At 42.2% G+C, this 16,156-nt stretch overlaps 1 protein-coding gene across 6 annotated transcripts in view; it reads right to left on the reverse strand.

The window, feature by feature from the left end:
- The window catches only part of cep112 (centrosomal protein 112), a 128,861-nt gene that overhangs the window by 59,496 nt on the left and 53,209 nt on the right, over nt 1-16,156 (reverse strand). For 4 of the 6 annotated variants that reach the window (XM_085271130.1, XM_085271134.1, XM_085271129.1 and 1 more), the window contains 2 exons: nt 7,402-7,537; nt 4,890-4,997 (listed from right to left, as the gene is read on the reverse strand). In XM_085271130.1, coding sequence (XP_085127256.1) covers nt 4,890-4,997; nt 7,402-7,537 — 244 coding nt within the window. The remainder of the gene's footprint in view (nt 1-4,889; nt 4,998-7,401; nt 7,538-16,156) is intronic. The other 2 variants (XM_085271132.1, XM_085271133.1) reach the window with 1 other exon arrangement.

A 16,156-nucleotide genomic window follows, 5' to 3' on the forward strand; every position in this document is an offset into this window, starting at 1 on the left:
GCGTGTAGTAAGAACCTGCACCAACCATTCAATAAGAAGGCGTGGTTAGCAGTTAAAAACACCACAGCAAAGCCTTTAGTCTCAGCAGAGCTGCAATCACCTACACATAATACAGCAGAGCAAAATAAAACACTTCTAATGGGACGCAAAGCCCCAATTTTTCAGGGCTTAATCATCCTGTCAGCTGAACCAAGTCTGTATTCCATCTTGGCTGTAAGCGGAGTCACCTGCTGAGAGGTGAGCCTTGCCAGTGAAGCTCCCAGCCCCAATCCCCCAAGCCTTTCCCAGGCTCCGTTCCGTTCCCACTCCCCCATGGCGGGGAGACAAGTGACCCCCACACCATCCCACCGTGCAGGCCCAGTCGGAGCCCTGAAAGGACAGCAGGGGCTTGGGGCCCATTTGCCTCCCTGCTTTGAAGCTAATCCCCCGCACATTGTGCATGACGGCACCCTACCTGGCCTGCCAGAGAAGCGGAGATCAACGGCCTCTGTGCCCGCTGCCTGCTCTATCCATGGTTATATCTTCCAACGTTGCCTGCTATTCAGAGCAGGTGATGAATGAGGGGCTATCTACAGGAAGCTGGATTCCATCCCTGGCACTGAGACGAAGGCCACAATAGAAACTTGATTTAGACAGCCAAGAATGTATTCCTCTACTTTTGGGAGAACTTCAACTTCAACCTCAGCAAATAGCAATCAAAGGATCACTGAATAAAAATGGATTTTATCTCTGAGGCTTAGTTGATGGCATGGCAGAAGTAAACAATTACACACACCCTCAGGATAACCTCACACACATGCCATTTTTCAGAACAGATCAGGACAGCAGGCAGGCAAACACCACACGAAACAAGCGCAACATGTTTCACATGCTGCCGATGATGATGTCTACAGAAAATTCTAGTGACAACTTGCACCGCCTTCACCTCCTTTCCCATTTAACAAAATAACACATGCAAATCAGATCCACAGCTAGAATGCATTGTCCCACACGAAGAGTCAGAATCATACAGCTGTACATTTTAGAGCTGAGGGATGAGGGAGGTTTGGAGGAAAGAGGGGATCTCGGGAGAAATTAGGATAAAGAATTGGGCAAGATGGTGGAAAAATCTTTTTAGAAAAGCACGGAGAGGAGATGACAGAGAGCAGACATAGCAAGGAGCCTGGCTGTAACATCACGTAGCGCCACTGTGGACTAGAGGATGCTGGATGCTGTGGTTCTTAAAGGGACCGGCATGGTGCTTATGAGGGAAGACTGAAACGGGTATGGCACAGCTGGGTGCCGTAGATACAGAGTGAGTCGGGTGTTACTGCACAGCACGACTCCCGTCAGCCTGGACTGACATGGTTGTGTATGTGTGTGAGCTGCATGCCTTCAAGCAGGACAGTGAGGTAATAGGCTTCTTTCAACCCTGGGGAGGGAAATCTGAAAATGTTTGGAAAGGCGGAGGGGAGAGGAGGGAGGAAAGCAGAGTAGAACAGAAGGCCTGTCTGGTCTCAGCAGGGGAGAATGGGGTGCATGAAGGCGGGTGGAGAGAGACTGAGGAACAGGAAAAAAAAAGACACCTTCAATCTCACTACAGGTTTGTACTGCAACTGGCCACTCTATTTATTGCTGATATATGTGTTCAATATACGTATCGTCTTGTACATCTACATGTAATTTTGCCTCTGCACACAGAGGATTTTAAATTGACCATTTAAGATGTGACTCAAGTGCAGACTTTCACTTAAATCAAAGAGTTCAACAAAATTATCGCATTCACAGCCATTTTTATATGTTTTCCTTTGTTATTATACGACAAATCAAGCAGGTGGAATTGAACTTGGATTCGGTAGCTGTTCACTGATTCTGAATGACAAAGGTCATGGTTAGGGTTAGGCTGAAAGCCCCCAGAAAAGCTCCAGAGAGATCGCAAAAACTGCAGAAGTGGCCAAATCAGCAATCAGGTAGAAATAAGGAATGCGCTGCCCAGCTCAGCATCACCAAAAGAATTAAAAGACCATAGAAGACAATTAAAGTGGATGATTGTAGAATTCTCTCTTTGGTGAAGAAAAACCTTTCACAATGTCAACCCATATCAGGAACAGACTTGAAAAGCTATGTGTATTATTGCCAAAGTCTACAGCCAAGAACTTACAAAAAGGTGCAACCCACTCATTACACTCAAGAACAAGACGGCTAGATTAGAGTTAGCAAGAAAAAAAATGTAAGACTCCGGATAGTTCTGGGGGAAAAAAAAAATGGATACAATTTGGGCAAGATCAACATGTACCAGAATGAAGGTACGAGAAACAAATGTAGAAGAAGAGAAAAAGCTCATGATCTAAAACATACACATCATCTATCAAAGATGGTGGAGGAAGTGTCGTAGCATGGGCATGTATGGCCGAGCTAGAACTAGCAGGCATGTATGACCAAGTATAACCATGCATATTCATGTATGGCAGCGTAACTACGTCACTAGTGTTTATTGGTCATATGTCTGCTGATAGAAGTAGCAAGATGACATGGATGATGAACCAAAGTATACTGCAAAAGCAACCACAGAGGTCCTGTTCTTCAATGGCCAAGTCATTTACCTGATCTCAACCCAAAAGAGCTATTTTTCTGTTGTTGAAAATGAAACTGAATGTAGAGAGACCCACACACAAGCAGCATCTAATAACAGCTGCAGTAAAGGCCTATCAGGGGATCGCAAGGGAGGTTAGTGATGTTCATGGGTTTAAGACTTTAGGCAATCACTGACCGCAAAGGATTTTCATTTCATTTCAGTTTTAAAAACAATTTTTGTATTAAAAATTATCCTAGTTTGTGAAATGGAGAACTGTTTATTACATAAAAGACCGAAATTCCTGAACAGCTAATGCAATACTTTTATTATTATTTTATCACTGGCTAGAAAAAACATTTTTGCTCCCAAATAAACTTTGATAAGTGTTTTTTTCCCTCCTGTATGATATACTTTTACCAAATTCTTGCAGCTACACATTCTCCCATAGATCTCAACATATTCACTGACACCAATATCACCGGTCGACTTGTACAATAAACCAGCCTGCTTTAGTATTTATTGTTCCAACCTAACATCTGAAGAAAGAGGCCGGTTGTGTATTTAAACTCTCAAGGTCGCGATGAGCCGTTTAATCTTGATACGTCTCCCAGACTGTAAGAGGAAGAGCTCTGTCAGAAACCACGATGTCTGATTGCCTTGGGGGTCAAGTGGAAAACAACTCCTTCGCACACAGATCCCCCCCCGAAGCTGCACTGGAGGGAGTGTTCTTTTGTGAACATCTGAATGAACTACCTTGACCCCAGAAATCTTGTGACACCAGCTTTTCTAGAGTGAAAACACAATGTACTCTCACACAGACACGAGAGAAAGGAAACAAGTCAAGAATGTGGAGTTGCTTCAAAACAATATATAACGCATGTCTAACATTAAGCGGCTGGTCACAGAGTAGCTCATGAATAATAACATGCCTAGGTGTAAAAACACCCCCCCTCCAAACTCTTTGTAGCAAATCTCAGCTCTCATATCAAAATCATAACAGAGACAGGTCCATTGTTTTCATGTATGTTTTATCTTTAAGACAAAAGCCTTTCTGATGTGCCGCTAACCCTATGTGGCTGTCTTCAACTGTCAACTGCACCCCCACTCAGCGTGGCAGTGGCTGATAATCGTCACTTCAATATTTCCTGCAAACCTTTGATCGTTTACCCGTTAGTTATGACTTCTCAGAACAATACGCTGTAGCTGGCATTCAAAACACTGATAAATCTTTGCATTTACTGGATGGTTACATGGGGATGACAGTGTCTTTTAGATGCAAATGCAATCTGTTTAATGGTTTAACCAGCAGTGTCTATTTATATGACGATTTATCGTTGCAGCAGCCAGTGAAGCGCTTTATTTCCCGGCCCTTTCTTCAGTTTCCGGGGATGTTTTGAAAAATATTTCAACACACTGTAGTCTTTATATTTAAGTGGTTTTAAAATATGCTATTTTTTAACATTTTATTTTATAAATGCCATTCTAATTACAAACCCAACTGTTCAGCCATGGAGCAAATCGATAATGAAGCACAGTTTCTCCATTCCTTAGATATAAGACTGGCCTCATATCCCCCCCATTTACAGCGATCTACAGCAAATTACACGCAACGTAAACTCCATCTGGCCTGGAAATGAGTGTAAGCATGCTTATTAACACGAAGGTTGAGTGCTATTTGGTGCCTGGAAAGCAATCATGTTGTGGATATAGATGAGGAAAAAAGAGATGTCACAGCCGTTAGTAATATCCACGCCCAAAACAAGCGTGGTGTCACATGGTCATAAAGTCTCGTATGGAGTAATTTAGATAGTTTATTTTTTATTTGGTATATAAATACTGTTTACATTTGTTACAGTAACAGAAATAAAAGTGACGCTCTCTGCCTCCTACAGTAAGATCAGCCGCCAACACTAATATCGGCTCCTGCGGTTTAATTGAATCTGCTGCGTCTCTATCAGCGAGCCAGATTTCAAATGGGTTGTGAAAATGGTTTCTCGACTCTTAATTGAAGAAGAGTGAGTGAGATGGGGTGATAAGCGAGCTACACATCTTCTATGCAGATTGCGTTACTTTTCAATTGGCCACGTTTAAGATATTTATTGAGCCGGAATCTAAGCTTAATCTAAAACATGCCCCTTATCATGAGAAATTAATCAGACGGAACAGATGGGGAGGAATAACAAGACTGCTCCAAATGGATGTCAGTCGCCCGTTAGCTGTCTCCAATAGACCGAGTGCTCGCTGATAATAGAGTGAAGATAACACGATGATGGCGATGACGGAGATGAGCACAGAAGTCAAGAACAATTGCACAGTGAGTTAGAAACTCGCAGACCTGCTGCTCGAACTTCTGTCTGAGGTCGTCGAGTTGCTGCGAGAACTCTTTGGCCTGCTTCTCCCTGAGGGACCTGGAGCGCTTCAGGTCCTCCTCTACCTTCTCCATCTAAAGGCATCAGAAGAATCCAGCACATAAGTTCATTAATTAGTACACAAGCATAAGGCTGGTCATATACATATATGTATATTTAGAAATATCTCTGCAGAATCGCAAGTACAGTAAATCTCATACACCAAACTACCAGAATAACACCTGGGATCTGCAGGAAAGTGAGGCTCCGGGAATATTTGTCTTTTAATTGGAGATTAATAAAGTGCCACTGAGAAAGAACACAACGAATTCCTGTGATGATGCTGGAATGACGCAGCATGCTGATATATAAATCTACTCAAACTGAAATCTAAATAATTTGCACTGTTACGCAAGCAGTTCACATAAAAATTTATAAGCCTTTGTCTTTGTGTTTTCGTGGAAAAAGGGATTCCGCAGTATTTACCCTATACTCTACTTCCCCACACTCTACCTTTTTCCGATTTTCCTGTTCAGGTGACGGTAATCAGCAACAATTGGAAATGCAATTTACTCAAACGCCTCTGTATTTGGGCTACGCTGTGTGTAACGCTCAGGAAATGCAAAATGTGTTTTGATTAATCCATTTAAAATGCCGAAGCCTCCTTTGAACTATGCGCGCAACAGAGATTTGATTCTGCGTGGTGCTTCTTCTTCTTCTTTTTTTTTTTTTTAAATCAAAATAGGGCAGACTCTTTCCTTTAAAGTGAGCTCTAAAAGTGAGATGCTGATTTTAAAACGAGAGACAGACAGAGAGAGGAAGGGGGTGATACAGATAATCCATTAGATACAACTCTATCTGCAGACAGAGAAAGAGAGAGAAGATGACGAGAGGATGGATGGGTGATGGAAGGAAGGAAGGAAGGGGGGGGGGAGGAGAGTAAAAACATCTTTTGAAGTTCTTTCTGCAACATTAAAGCCTTAGCCGGAGAACGTGATGCAGCGATGAACAAGTGGGGTGGGGAGGAAAAGAAGAGGAAAGAGGGGGGGTGAGGATGACAGAGATGCAGGAGAGACTGCTCCCCTCTCCCATGGCTTTGATGTGGGCTGAGGATAAAGTCAGATTGGAGATCAGGATGCCAAGGGGGGGCTCAACGGGAAAAGAAAGAATGAGCAACAGGATGGAAGGATGAGAACATCAGAAAAGAGTAGCAGGATGAAGTGGCGCACCGATATAGACATTTTCCAAGGCATCGCTCGCCACACATGTGGCCTTGAATTCAAGTAGCAAGAGCAAGAAAGAAAGAAGGCAAACAAAAGTTCTGTCTTCCTGTGCAAATATTTAAAAATATTCAGTGTTGTGGCACCGATCCAAAAGAGTCTACTCGCAATAACGCAAAAACTTCAAGAAAGTCCCAGCTTCGACAACACCTGAATATGCTTTATTACTTGAATGGGATCTTCTTCCTTTTTTCTGCTCAGATGCATCAGATGCAAGCAGCACACTTTCTTTCTTCTTCTTCTTCTTCGCTTTTTGAAATACAAGAGGGTATTTTAAATTCAGGCTTGGGAAATAACGTTTAGTTTGTTTGCCCACGAATATCCAAAACTCCCACTCAGACATAATAATGATTAGCCATTTAAAATACATAAATAAAAATAACCAGCAACTAAAACTTAATAATCTCTCCAGCATTGGGCCCTTTAAAACATTTAGGACCACACTCGGTGCAGCCTGGTCAATACTGCACACACGCAGTAAATGCTTGACAAAAGCGCCTATAGCTAAACTGACTAGTAAAACAGCATCAGAAGTTTTCGAGCCGAGTGCGTATCGATCGGAAGTCTCTCCCAATAAGCAGCAGCCCACGCAGCGAGGCAGCGCTGATCGCGAGGCAGGCCCGACGTACTAATTAGTCTGCTTGCTTAATGCGGCGACCTGCTCTCCTCTGGAACCTGACCAGCCTACGTCACGCCCACTGACAAGAAGAGAGTTCACTGTGCGATAGCGGTGAAGTGAATACACCTGCTTAATGAGCGGGATTACAAATAATTACATTCATCTGGAATGACTGGATGGCTCAAAAAAGGGCCTGAGGGTGATAATGTTCTTGGCTCTTGCATATAGATTTTTCAGTGTAAGAGCAAAGGTGCTGGAAAAATGATGCCTTGCAGAATATGTTCTCTGTGGTTAGGCTGAAAAAATATAAAGAGCATGTGTGTGTGTGCCCATTGTTCTGGTTATTGCCAAGCAGGCAGCTCACTCCGCTTGCGGTACAGCAAACCTGACACAGGGTTACAGTTAAAGTGTGTGTGCATGTGTAAACACTAATCTGTTCTGGCACACAACAGGAAACACAAACATTGCACAAGAGGAATGTGCAGTCCTCGCATGAATATGGATGCATTCGTGTAACAGAAAACAGGTGTGCGTGGATGCCAGCCCGTGTTCGCTCGCATGCATTGTGATTACGGCGCGCGCTGATGTGCGTTATCGGACCTGCAGTTTCATGTCAGCGTAGGCCTTCTCAGAGCTGAGCTCCACCTGTTTCTTGAACTGCTCCAGCGCCATATCTGCCTGCTGGATGTGCTGTCTTTGGCTCTCCCTGGCTCTGTCCAGCTGGCTCTCCTTCTCCCTTCAAACCAAACACACACAAATGAACACACACTACATAGCCATAGAAACACAATTGCAGACAAGAAATCCAGAAATAGTTAAGAAAGAAAGTAAACTTTTATTTTTGTAGAACTTCTCAAAACAGTAGTTTCATAGTAAAAGACAGAGAACGAAGATAGACCTTAGAAGCAGAAAATCATCACTGTTCTTTTTGCATACACACTATCAGGTTTGGTTGACCCTTTAAAACCTGAACTGTGAAATAATTGCCATATTATTTTGCAAAATTCTAATTGTTTGAAAATAGAGTATTTATGGAACCTGAGGACAAATTAACAAACGATTAAATAATGACATATTAATTTGCATATATGAGTTTTAATTTGCTACAGCTGACAATTTTTGCAATTTAATGATTATAAATGTATTGTGAAGTTTATTTAGGTTCACTGATAATATAGAAGTTTTAAAAACTCAGCAACACTCATGTATCAAACACGATAGACTGAGCTTTAATGTGGTGCTTTCTCTCGACATCAAAGAGTGAAATATTCAACAAACAACAAGTTTCTTTCCCATGTTGAACGATGTGTGAAGACTTTCCATGATCCTTCATTATCGTTCACCCTGTTTTAAATTAAAATAAGTCACTTTGTGCATGCGGTATAGCCTCGCTCATCGGAATGCGTGGCTGTATCTCCCAGGCAGGCGTGCCGATGCTACTGCCGGTAAATGTCAGGTCACAGTCTTCCAAGAGGAGAGGGACTGACAGGCACACTGAGAGGGATGGCCTCATACTGAGAACTGTCAGAGCCCAGCCAACAGGCCCAGCCGCAACATCATATACAATGTAGCTGTCAAGCTTAACGCACAGAAGGTAGGTGGGGAAGGGAGTGTGTCTGGGCGGAGGGATACAGAGTAGAAAAAAATGACAGCGCTAGAAGCCAGGGAAGTGTGTGAAGGTGTTATTTTTGTAAACAGCTTTTAAATTTCTGTCCATCCATCCACTACACCTGCTTATGCGGGAGGGTAGAGCTGGGCAGGAGACACGTGACACCACGAACAGGCTGTCAGTCAATCACGAAACTGACACCAGACAAAGTTGCTGCTGACATTCAAACCTGGAGATGCAAATGAACCGAAATATTTTTGGAGCCAGGCTAAACTTCTTGCTCTAAATTTGCACCTCTTTGCATATTTTTTGGTTTATTAACCGATTTAAAAAAAAAAAACTGAAATAAAGGCAGACATAAGAAAATACACAGCTATATGAAAAATATTAAAAACTAAAAAATTACTAAAGAATTAGAAATAAATATACAACAGACTAGTTGACACACGTTTGCTATTATTATATGATTCTATACTCAATATTGTGATGACAAAACTCTGTTGTCACCAATGACTTCGACTCAGACTTGACTGTGAAAAATAATGCGCAAAAGCACGCACATCTGTTCTGCCACCTCCAAGTGTTTGTCACATGATACCCACAGTAGATTTCGAAGTGTTGGAATTTGGCAGATTCACTCATCTCTTGCATGACACTTCTTGATGAAACCATGTTGACAAAATCCAACCAAAAAAACCCCCACAAACCTGGAAAATATTATCCCCTTACACTCGTATAACGTTCGTATTTTAATGACGCCACACGTGCTCCTCACATGTGTGGCGTGCACGAATATAGTCTGAATAAACAACTTAAGAATTGCGCACCCAGGTTTAAAAACACCAAAAAACAGATCATAATAATTTAACGACAGCATCTGTTATCCATGTACAGTGCATAAATGGGACTTTGCTAAAAACAGAATTGCGTGAATTGATTTAATTTTCACAAAAAGTAACACTAAATGTGCAACTACAACAACGGGTACATGGACTGCAGCTACTATTTCAACCCTTCAAGATGCTTCATCTGATTCAAGCACAAAGAGCACGATATCAGGGGGGACAGTACGACTGACTGTGCACTTTTTCCTCTTTACAGTGTGCCTTATGCAGTGCTTTGAGTATAAGTGAATGTGTGGCTGTGTTTTTCTGCTCCCTTGTAAATTGCTACTCTAAGAGGGTATGGATAATTATTCCCTCTGGACAGACAAGCAGCAGCGAGAATGAAATTCTGGCCAGTGGGACTTTAAACCAATTAGAAGTACAACTATTACTAAATTACAACAGGCACACATCGGGTGGTGGTGGTAGGGGGAGGCACTATGCTCCGTGCATTTATCTGTACTTCACAAAGCAGGAAGGCTGTCAAAAGCAGCATGATTATGAGCATCCATGCACAACTTAAAAAATAAATTAAATGAAAAATTGGAAGTACATCTAAAGAAAGGCATATAGTGGTTTGCAGCTTTGTAAAGTGGTTAATCTCTTCCTGTAATCAAAGAAACAACTTTAGGTGTTTATAAAGACAGAACTGAAACTGAGGCAATAAACCCCCCCCAGCAAAAACAGAGGAGGCAATAAAATAAAAAAAATTAAAAAAACAAAACAGCAGAGAACAAAAGCAGAGGATTGAGAAAGGAATGTGCAAGCTTTCTCTCCTCTTTATAGAGTTCTGTCTCTTTGTAATTTTGGTTTCTCTCATGTTGGACATCAAACGACAAAGTGTTTTTTTTTTTTTTTGCCTCTTTCCCAATTTTGTGTACTCTGTAATTATTAATCAGTCTCGTTGCACGACTGCCTTCCGGACTCAGACAGACACAAAGGATATGTGGGGAGACTGAGATGGAAAAAAGAGAAAAAAAAGAGGAAAAGAGAGAGGAAGATGGAAAAATGGATGTCACAGAAATAGCAAGTTTTTTTTAAAACTTCCAAGAGGAGAGCGTAGAGAGAGAGAGAGGGAGAAAAGAATTGGGTGTGTGTCTCGCTTGAGAGACAACTGAGCCTGCGCGTGCGTGCGCGCTCATGTGCGTGTACAGAGGCCTTTGTTCATGAGCCACAATCCCAAACTCTCTGCGTGACTGACAACTCTACTCAAGGAGTGCACTATGAGTAAGTTGGAGCTGGCTGCTGGGCCTATACCTCAGAGAATACACAGGAAGAAAAAAAAGTGACTGTAGCTAACTTCAAGTATGTGACAGATTGAAACATATTATGCTCTTAAACTGAGGAGAGCAGGTGAACGCTTGGCCTCTTCGGAGAATCTCGGGAGCATAACTGTGTGTGTGTGTGTGTGTGTGTGTGCACGTGTGAACGTGTGTGGTCACTACAGCGGTAGACAGCGTGTCACCATCAATAACAGAGCAACGAGGGTGAGATGAGAGGACAGCGAAAAAGGAGTCAAGGAGGCCTGGCAGAGAGAAATGGAGAGGGAAAGGGAAGGAGAGGGGTGCCAGCGCCAGGGCGGCCTGTTGGCTTTAAATGGATCTCTGGTCAGAAAAGTGGAAGGAGAGGAGGCTCAAATTAAAGATGTGCCTTCGCTAAAGAGGAAGTCCTCTTATCCCTCAATCCTTAAACAGCTGTTTAAAGGGGAGGAAGAGAGGGCGGCAAAGAGAGAAGAGTGTTTGTGTACTAGAGAGGGTGAAGGAGCTTCCGCCATCCAGCCGCCTGGCAGACAGGAGGGGTGCGGGGATGCCGGCATATTCCGGACTCCTCTGACCACACGGTGCCACGTGCCGCCTGTGTGAGTGCGCGAGCACATGGCGGATACACAATGAAGTTACTGTATATAGGCTCACGCATGCAGTTGACACAAAAGCACCCGCTGACGTCTGTGCACAAAGACGAAACTCTTAATTGCTTATGCAAATATTCTTTTCATGTAAGCAAGAGCATTTAAGAATTGTATGGGCTGTGATGTGGGTGGAGCAGCACATGGAAAAGACTGACAAACAGACCAGAATGCACGCTTACATATGGATGCCGCTGGTCTCTAGCATAAAAAGCCAGAGAGTCAGTGTGAGTGTGTGTTTGTGTGTGTGTGTGTGTGAGAGAGAGAGCCAAGTGCATGTGAGTGCCTCCACATCTGCGTCTGTGAGCTCATCCAAACGGAATGATAACGAATCCACAGACACATCAAAGGGGCTCGGAGAAAAAAAGCGAGAGCACATAAAAAGAGAGAAAATGCAAAACTGAAATATTCAGCGCCCTCTGAAGAAAAAATAAAACAGGCTTGGTTTTCATCTGCATCCCCAGAGAAAGAGAAAGGGAGAGAGAGTGGGAAAAAAAAGAAGAAGACAGAAACAGACACAGAATAAGAGACAGACCACAAATAAGTGAACACAAAAGAGAGATAGCACAAGGGCAAGAAAATATTAAAGGCAGAAAGGGTAGAAAAGAGGGAATAGAAAACAGAGCATCGTCGAGCTGGATGGCTTTAAAGCCAACCTACAGTTCTGGCCTTGTTTATGAGCAGCATTTCACTTTAATAAATTAAACAAAAAAACAGCCACAAACGTAAAGAGCACAGCCCTCCGCCTACAGTGGCATCTACACATGTAGTCGTCCGCGTGCCTGCAGGGAACAGCTGCCTCGGTAGCATCTTTAAAGACATGACTGTTGACCTTTATTTTTTTAATTTAAGCCCCAACCTTCTAGCAGTTTGCCAAACCCCAAAGATTTTGTGGCAAAACGATGAATCAAAGATGCAACAACTAAGTTGAATAATCAAAAGAACAACAAGCGGTTGCTCAAAGGCAACCGCTTTCCAGTTTTTCTCAGTCAAGCTGAATATGAATTTGTGGAGCAAAAATAAGACACATCAATTGGCCAGTGGAGATGCTACATTTTTAATATATTTCAGTATTTTCTGATATATCTTAGACCAGATCAGTCACAGAAATACGCGACAATGCAATAACTAAGTAGCTGATTTCCACATCTCGGAGAAGTTGCAAAGGGAATCGCTTTGGAGTGCTTTGCTCGAGAACCAGAAGGATATGACATCTGACATGATGACATTTCAAACTTTGCTGTGAAGTTTATGCTCTCGCATAATCCCCGGAGAAGAAGAAGAAGAAGAAAAACGACTTTACCTCACACTAGTTAGTGAGTCGTACCTCAAAAACACCTAAACACCAATAAGGAGAGAGAATAATGAATCTGGTGCAACACACACTGGCAGTAGCAGTATGTAGGTGGATAAACATGGTGGGTGGGACGGAGCAAAAAGACAAAGAACAATATATGTTTGTCATTGTTCAAACCAGCTCTGGAGCTCGCTCAGTTCCAAGGCGTTAAAGAAAAAGTTGTTCCCTCCAAACAACTTGTCGCTTTAGTGTAGCGCAGACACGCCGAGGGAAGGCTGTTATTTGTGCTCTCTATACATCCGATTCAAACTACAGCAACAAAAAACCAAATGGAGCAATTTTTTAATAAAAGTTTGAGATAAATCTAGGAAAATGTTGTTCTAAGTTGGTTTTCCTGTCTCTGCTGTTGGCTTAAAATGCTATTTGGCTTTACAAATTATGCAGACTACAATGGAAACACGCTAAATCAACTAGGCACAAGTCCCTAAAGTGAGACTACTGTATTTACATATCCCAAACATAATGCAGTGGAAGATGAAGTTGAGTGAAACAATGAAAGCCCTGAAGACAATCCGTGCAGTCTGAACCATCAGCTCTAAGCGAGCCTGCTGGTCTAAATTCAGACTCTCAGCGCAGATTTGGAAGAAAACCAGCTTCGCGTAGAAATGCCAAGCTTGGTTTCGAGTGACGACCGTGAAAGCAGAGAAAACCAATTAAAAATCATTAAAGCAGGATATTAAAATGTAAGACCATTAAGTGATGGGGTGATTAAATATGACAAATAACAGCTGAATAACAAATAACCAGAATTACTGCTAATTTTTATTCATTATCTACTTTACTAATTCAGTATTCAGAAATAGGAGGAAATACTGGTTAGACTGACTCAGTTATATCCTTGCAGTGCTATCTGATCATTACAAGCTTGAATAATAAACATACAAATAAGTATTCATTTAAAAAAATCTATCAAAATCTATTTAAAGGACAGAATATTCATTTTGTCAAATCTGTGGTATTGAACTGATTCTTAACCCATTCCCAACTCCCCCTTTCAAAGTAGTTATCATGGGAGTCAATATTGAGCCCCACTGAAGCTTCTCAATATTCAGGATCCATACCTCCACCTGCTCCTCCTGCACCTGAACATTAACCGTGCTGCTGGATGGCCCCTGCTTGGCTACCTCTGGTCCCTCTCAGGACCCCATCCCTATTTCCCTCCATCCCTCCTGTCATGGGAGAGGAATGCTGAGAAAGATAAGACCACTTCAAAGACACACCCAGTTGTAGAAAAAGTGCACGCACACACATACTAGCATGAAAGAAGGCATTGGATGAATCCTTTATCTTTAAGAGTAGAAGGACATGCATGAGGGACCCTATCTCATGCATGCATATGGGTATGCACAAGGTGAACAATGACACGCAGCCAGAAGGAAACACACGTTGCCAAGAGCTGATTAGAGAATAAACAGTGAAAAAAGGCGACGTTTCCCCCCCCCGAAAAAGAAGAAGAAAAAATCAACATTAGTAGGGAAGCGACAAACTTTAAACTAGAGATGGATTGTTAAATAAATCAAAGACTGAAACATCATATTAATGATGCCGCGTGTGAAACTGGATAGCCGCTCACAGTCAAGTGCTACTTCAGCCACTCCAAAGTGTAAATAATCAGAGAGACAAAACCAAAGTTTGCACCACGCCTTAGTAAAGATGTGGTTTTGTTTAACGCAGCTGGGATACAAGTTCTAGGAAGGGCGGCATGAAAAATAAAACGATGCCTGCGTCTCAGAGAGAAAAGAAACGCCATAATCTACAACCTTTTTCTTTTTCTCTACTCTAAAAATTTGAGTGGTTTTCTATTTTCCCCAAATTGTGATTTGGAGGTCGTTGTTGCAAAGCAGGCAAGCTGTTCCCCAGATGAGCTCCCTCCTCTCTTTACTACCCCATCCACAACCACCACTATCTGTGGTGTATCTCTCCATCTCCATGCTAATGCCCTGTAATGATCTGAGGCACGTTGGGATGAAAAAAAAGGAGAGAAACTTGTTCCCAGCGCAGCTTTGTAGTGCTTTCTGTTGTTGTTGCCATAGTAACACAGACCAGGAACTCAAACTGACACAGCAATGCTTATTTGCATGACAGGACAAGAAGATCATATTCTTCTTAGACTTTGAATGGGTATCACTTACTTATGCTACATATGAATAATCAGATCCATTAAAAATGCACAACCAGCAGTCGCATCAACTTATTAAGAAAAAAATATAAATTTGTGGATTTTTTAAATATTTTTTTTTATATAGGCAAAGACTGTTAATAATAAATCTATGTTCACATAGTCTGCATGGATCATTGTGCATGCATTATACAGATGCATGTATCGCAGAGTATCTGAAGGAGGAGGTTTCTTGAGCAGTTCTATGTTTAATTTTATCATTCATCCTCCAATCTTCACACACACACACACACACACACACACACACACACACACACACACACACACACACACACACACACACACACACACACACACACACACACACACACACACACACACCTGCGTGCGGTCTTGCTTTGACTTTGAAGTTCTGCTGGATCGCCTTTAAAGGCCGTCAGTGTTGCCACGGCAGCAGGCAGGTAGCAGACATCAGGCTGCTCAGTGTGTTCGAGAAAGTGTGTGCGTGTGTATGCAGCCTGAGTATTTAATTAGCTAAGAGCCCAACGGGCCACTTGCCGTTTTCAGTGTTTAAACGAGGGAATGACTGGCTCGTTACTGATACTAACAACAAGGATAATTTATGCACAAACGGATCCGTCTGCTGTGTTTAAGGACGTTCTCTGTAGCTGGGCTGACAATGACAAGCAAACAATAAGAAAACACAACCATCAGTGTCCCCTTATGATATTTACACCGATATTTACTAAATGCTACAAAAATGTGTTTTTTTGTTGCATCATGGTGACTGAAAGAAAGGAAGAGGAGTAACAACCATACAATCTTTTCCTCAAACAGCCACAGTGTTATTGTTAGTGTTTGTCTAAGACCACTTTGACCATAGAAGAAGAACCCTGGAAGACCTTTGGGTTTCTATTATGCTACAACAAACAGCTAAAACCCACTCGGGGTGAGTGATGGCACTGTGACGAGCTTGGGCCATGTATAGCTGGAACTGGAGCTACAGTTGCTGAATAGGCCGAGCCGGCGCTCTGTTTAATTGTGCAGAACATGATCTAGTCTTGCCACAGAAACTATAATCTGCTTGTGGCCAAGTAATATGGCCCTGTATGGGATTAATTACCCAGTGGAATGTACTGACTGGCTCGCTGGTTGGTTTGCTGATTGTCTGCAGTCTGCTGAAGTCGAGCATTTCAACATATGCAGCTCTGGATAGAAGAGAGTGTTGAAGCTAAAGGAGTTAGTGTTGGATGTGGCATTTAGAGTAGATTACATGTTATTTTTTATCCATTCCTTTAATAATATTTTCCTCTATAGTAGGCATTCTGAAACATTGTAGCTACAAGTTTAATTAACAACACTATTTAGGTGTGGCTACATTCCATTTAGGTAAAGCTGTTTCATTGCCCTGCATTTGTGCACTACAATAACTTCTTGAACCACGCAATGTACGTGAGCAATCATTATTGGAAACAGTTAA

Source organism: Mchenga conophoros, linkage group LG4 (genome assembly GCF_057382185.1).
Source record: "Mchenga conophoros isolate Kocher_MC1m ecotype Shallow Benthic linkage group LG4, M_conophoros_male_GT1.1, whole genome shotgun sequence".
Taxonomy (NCBI): Eukaryota; Metazoa; Chordata; class Actinopteri; order Cichliformes; family Cichlidae; genus Mchenga; species Mchenga conophoros.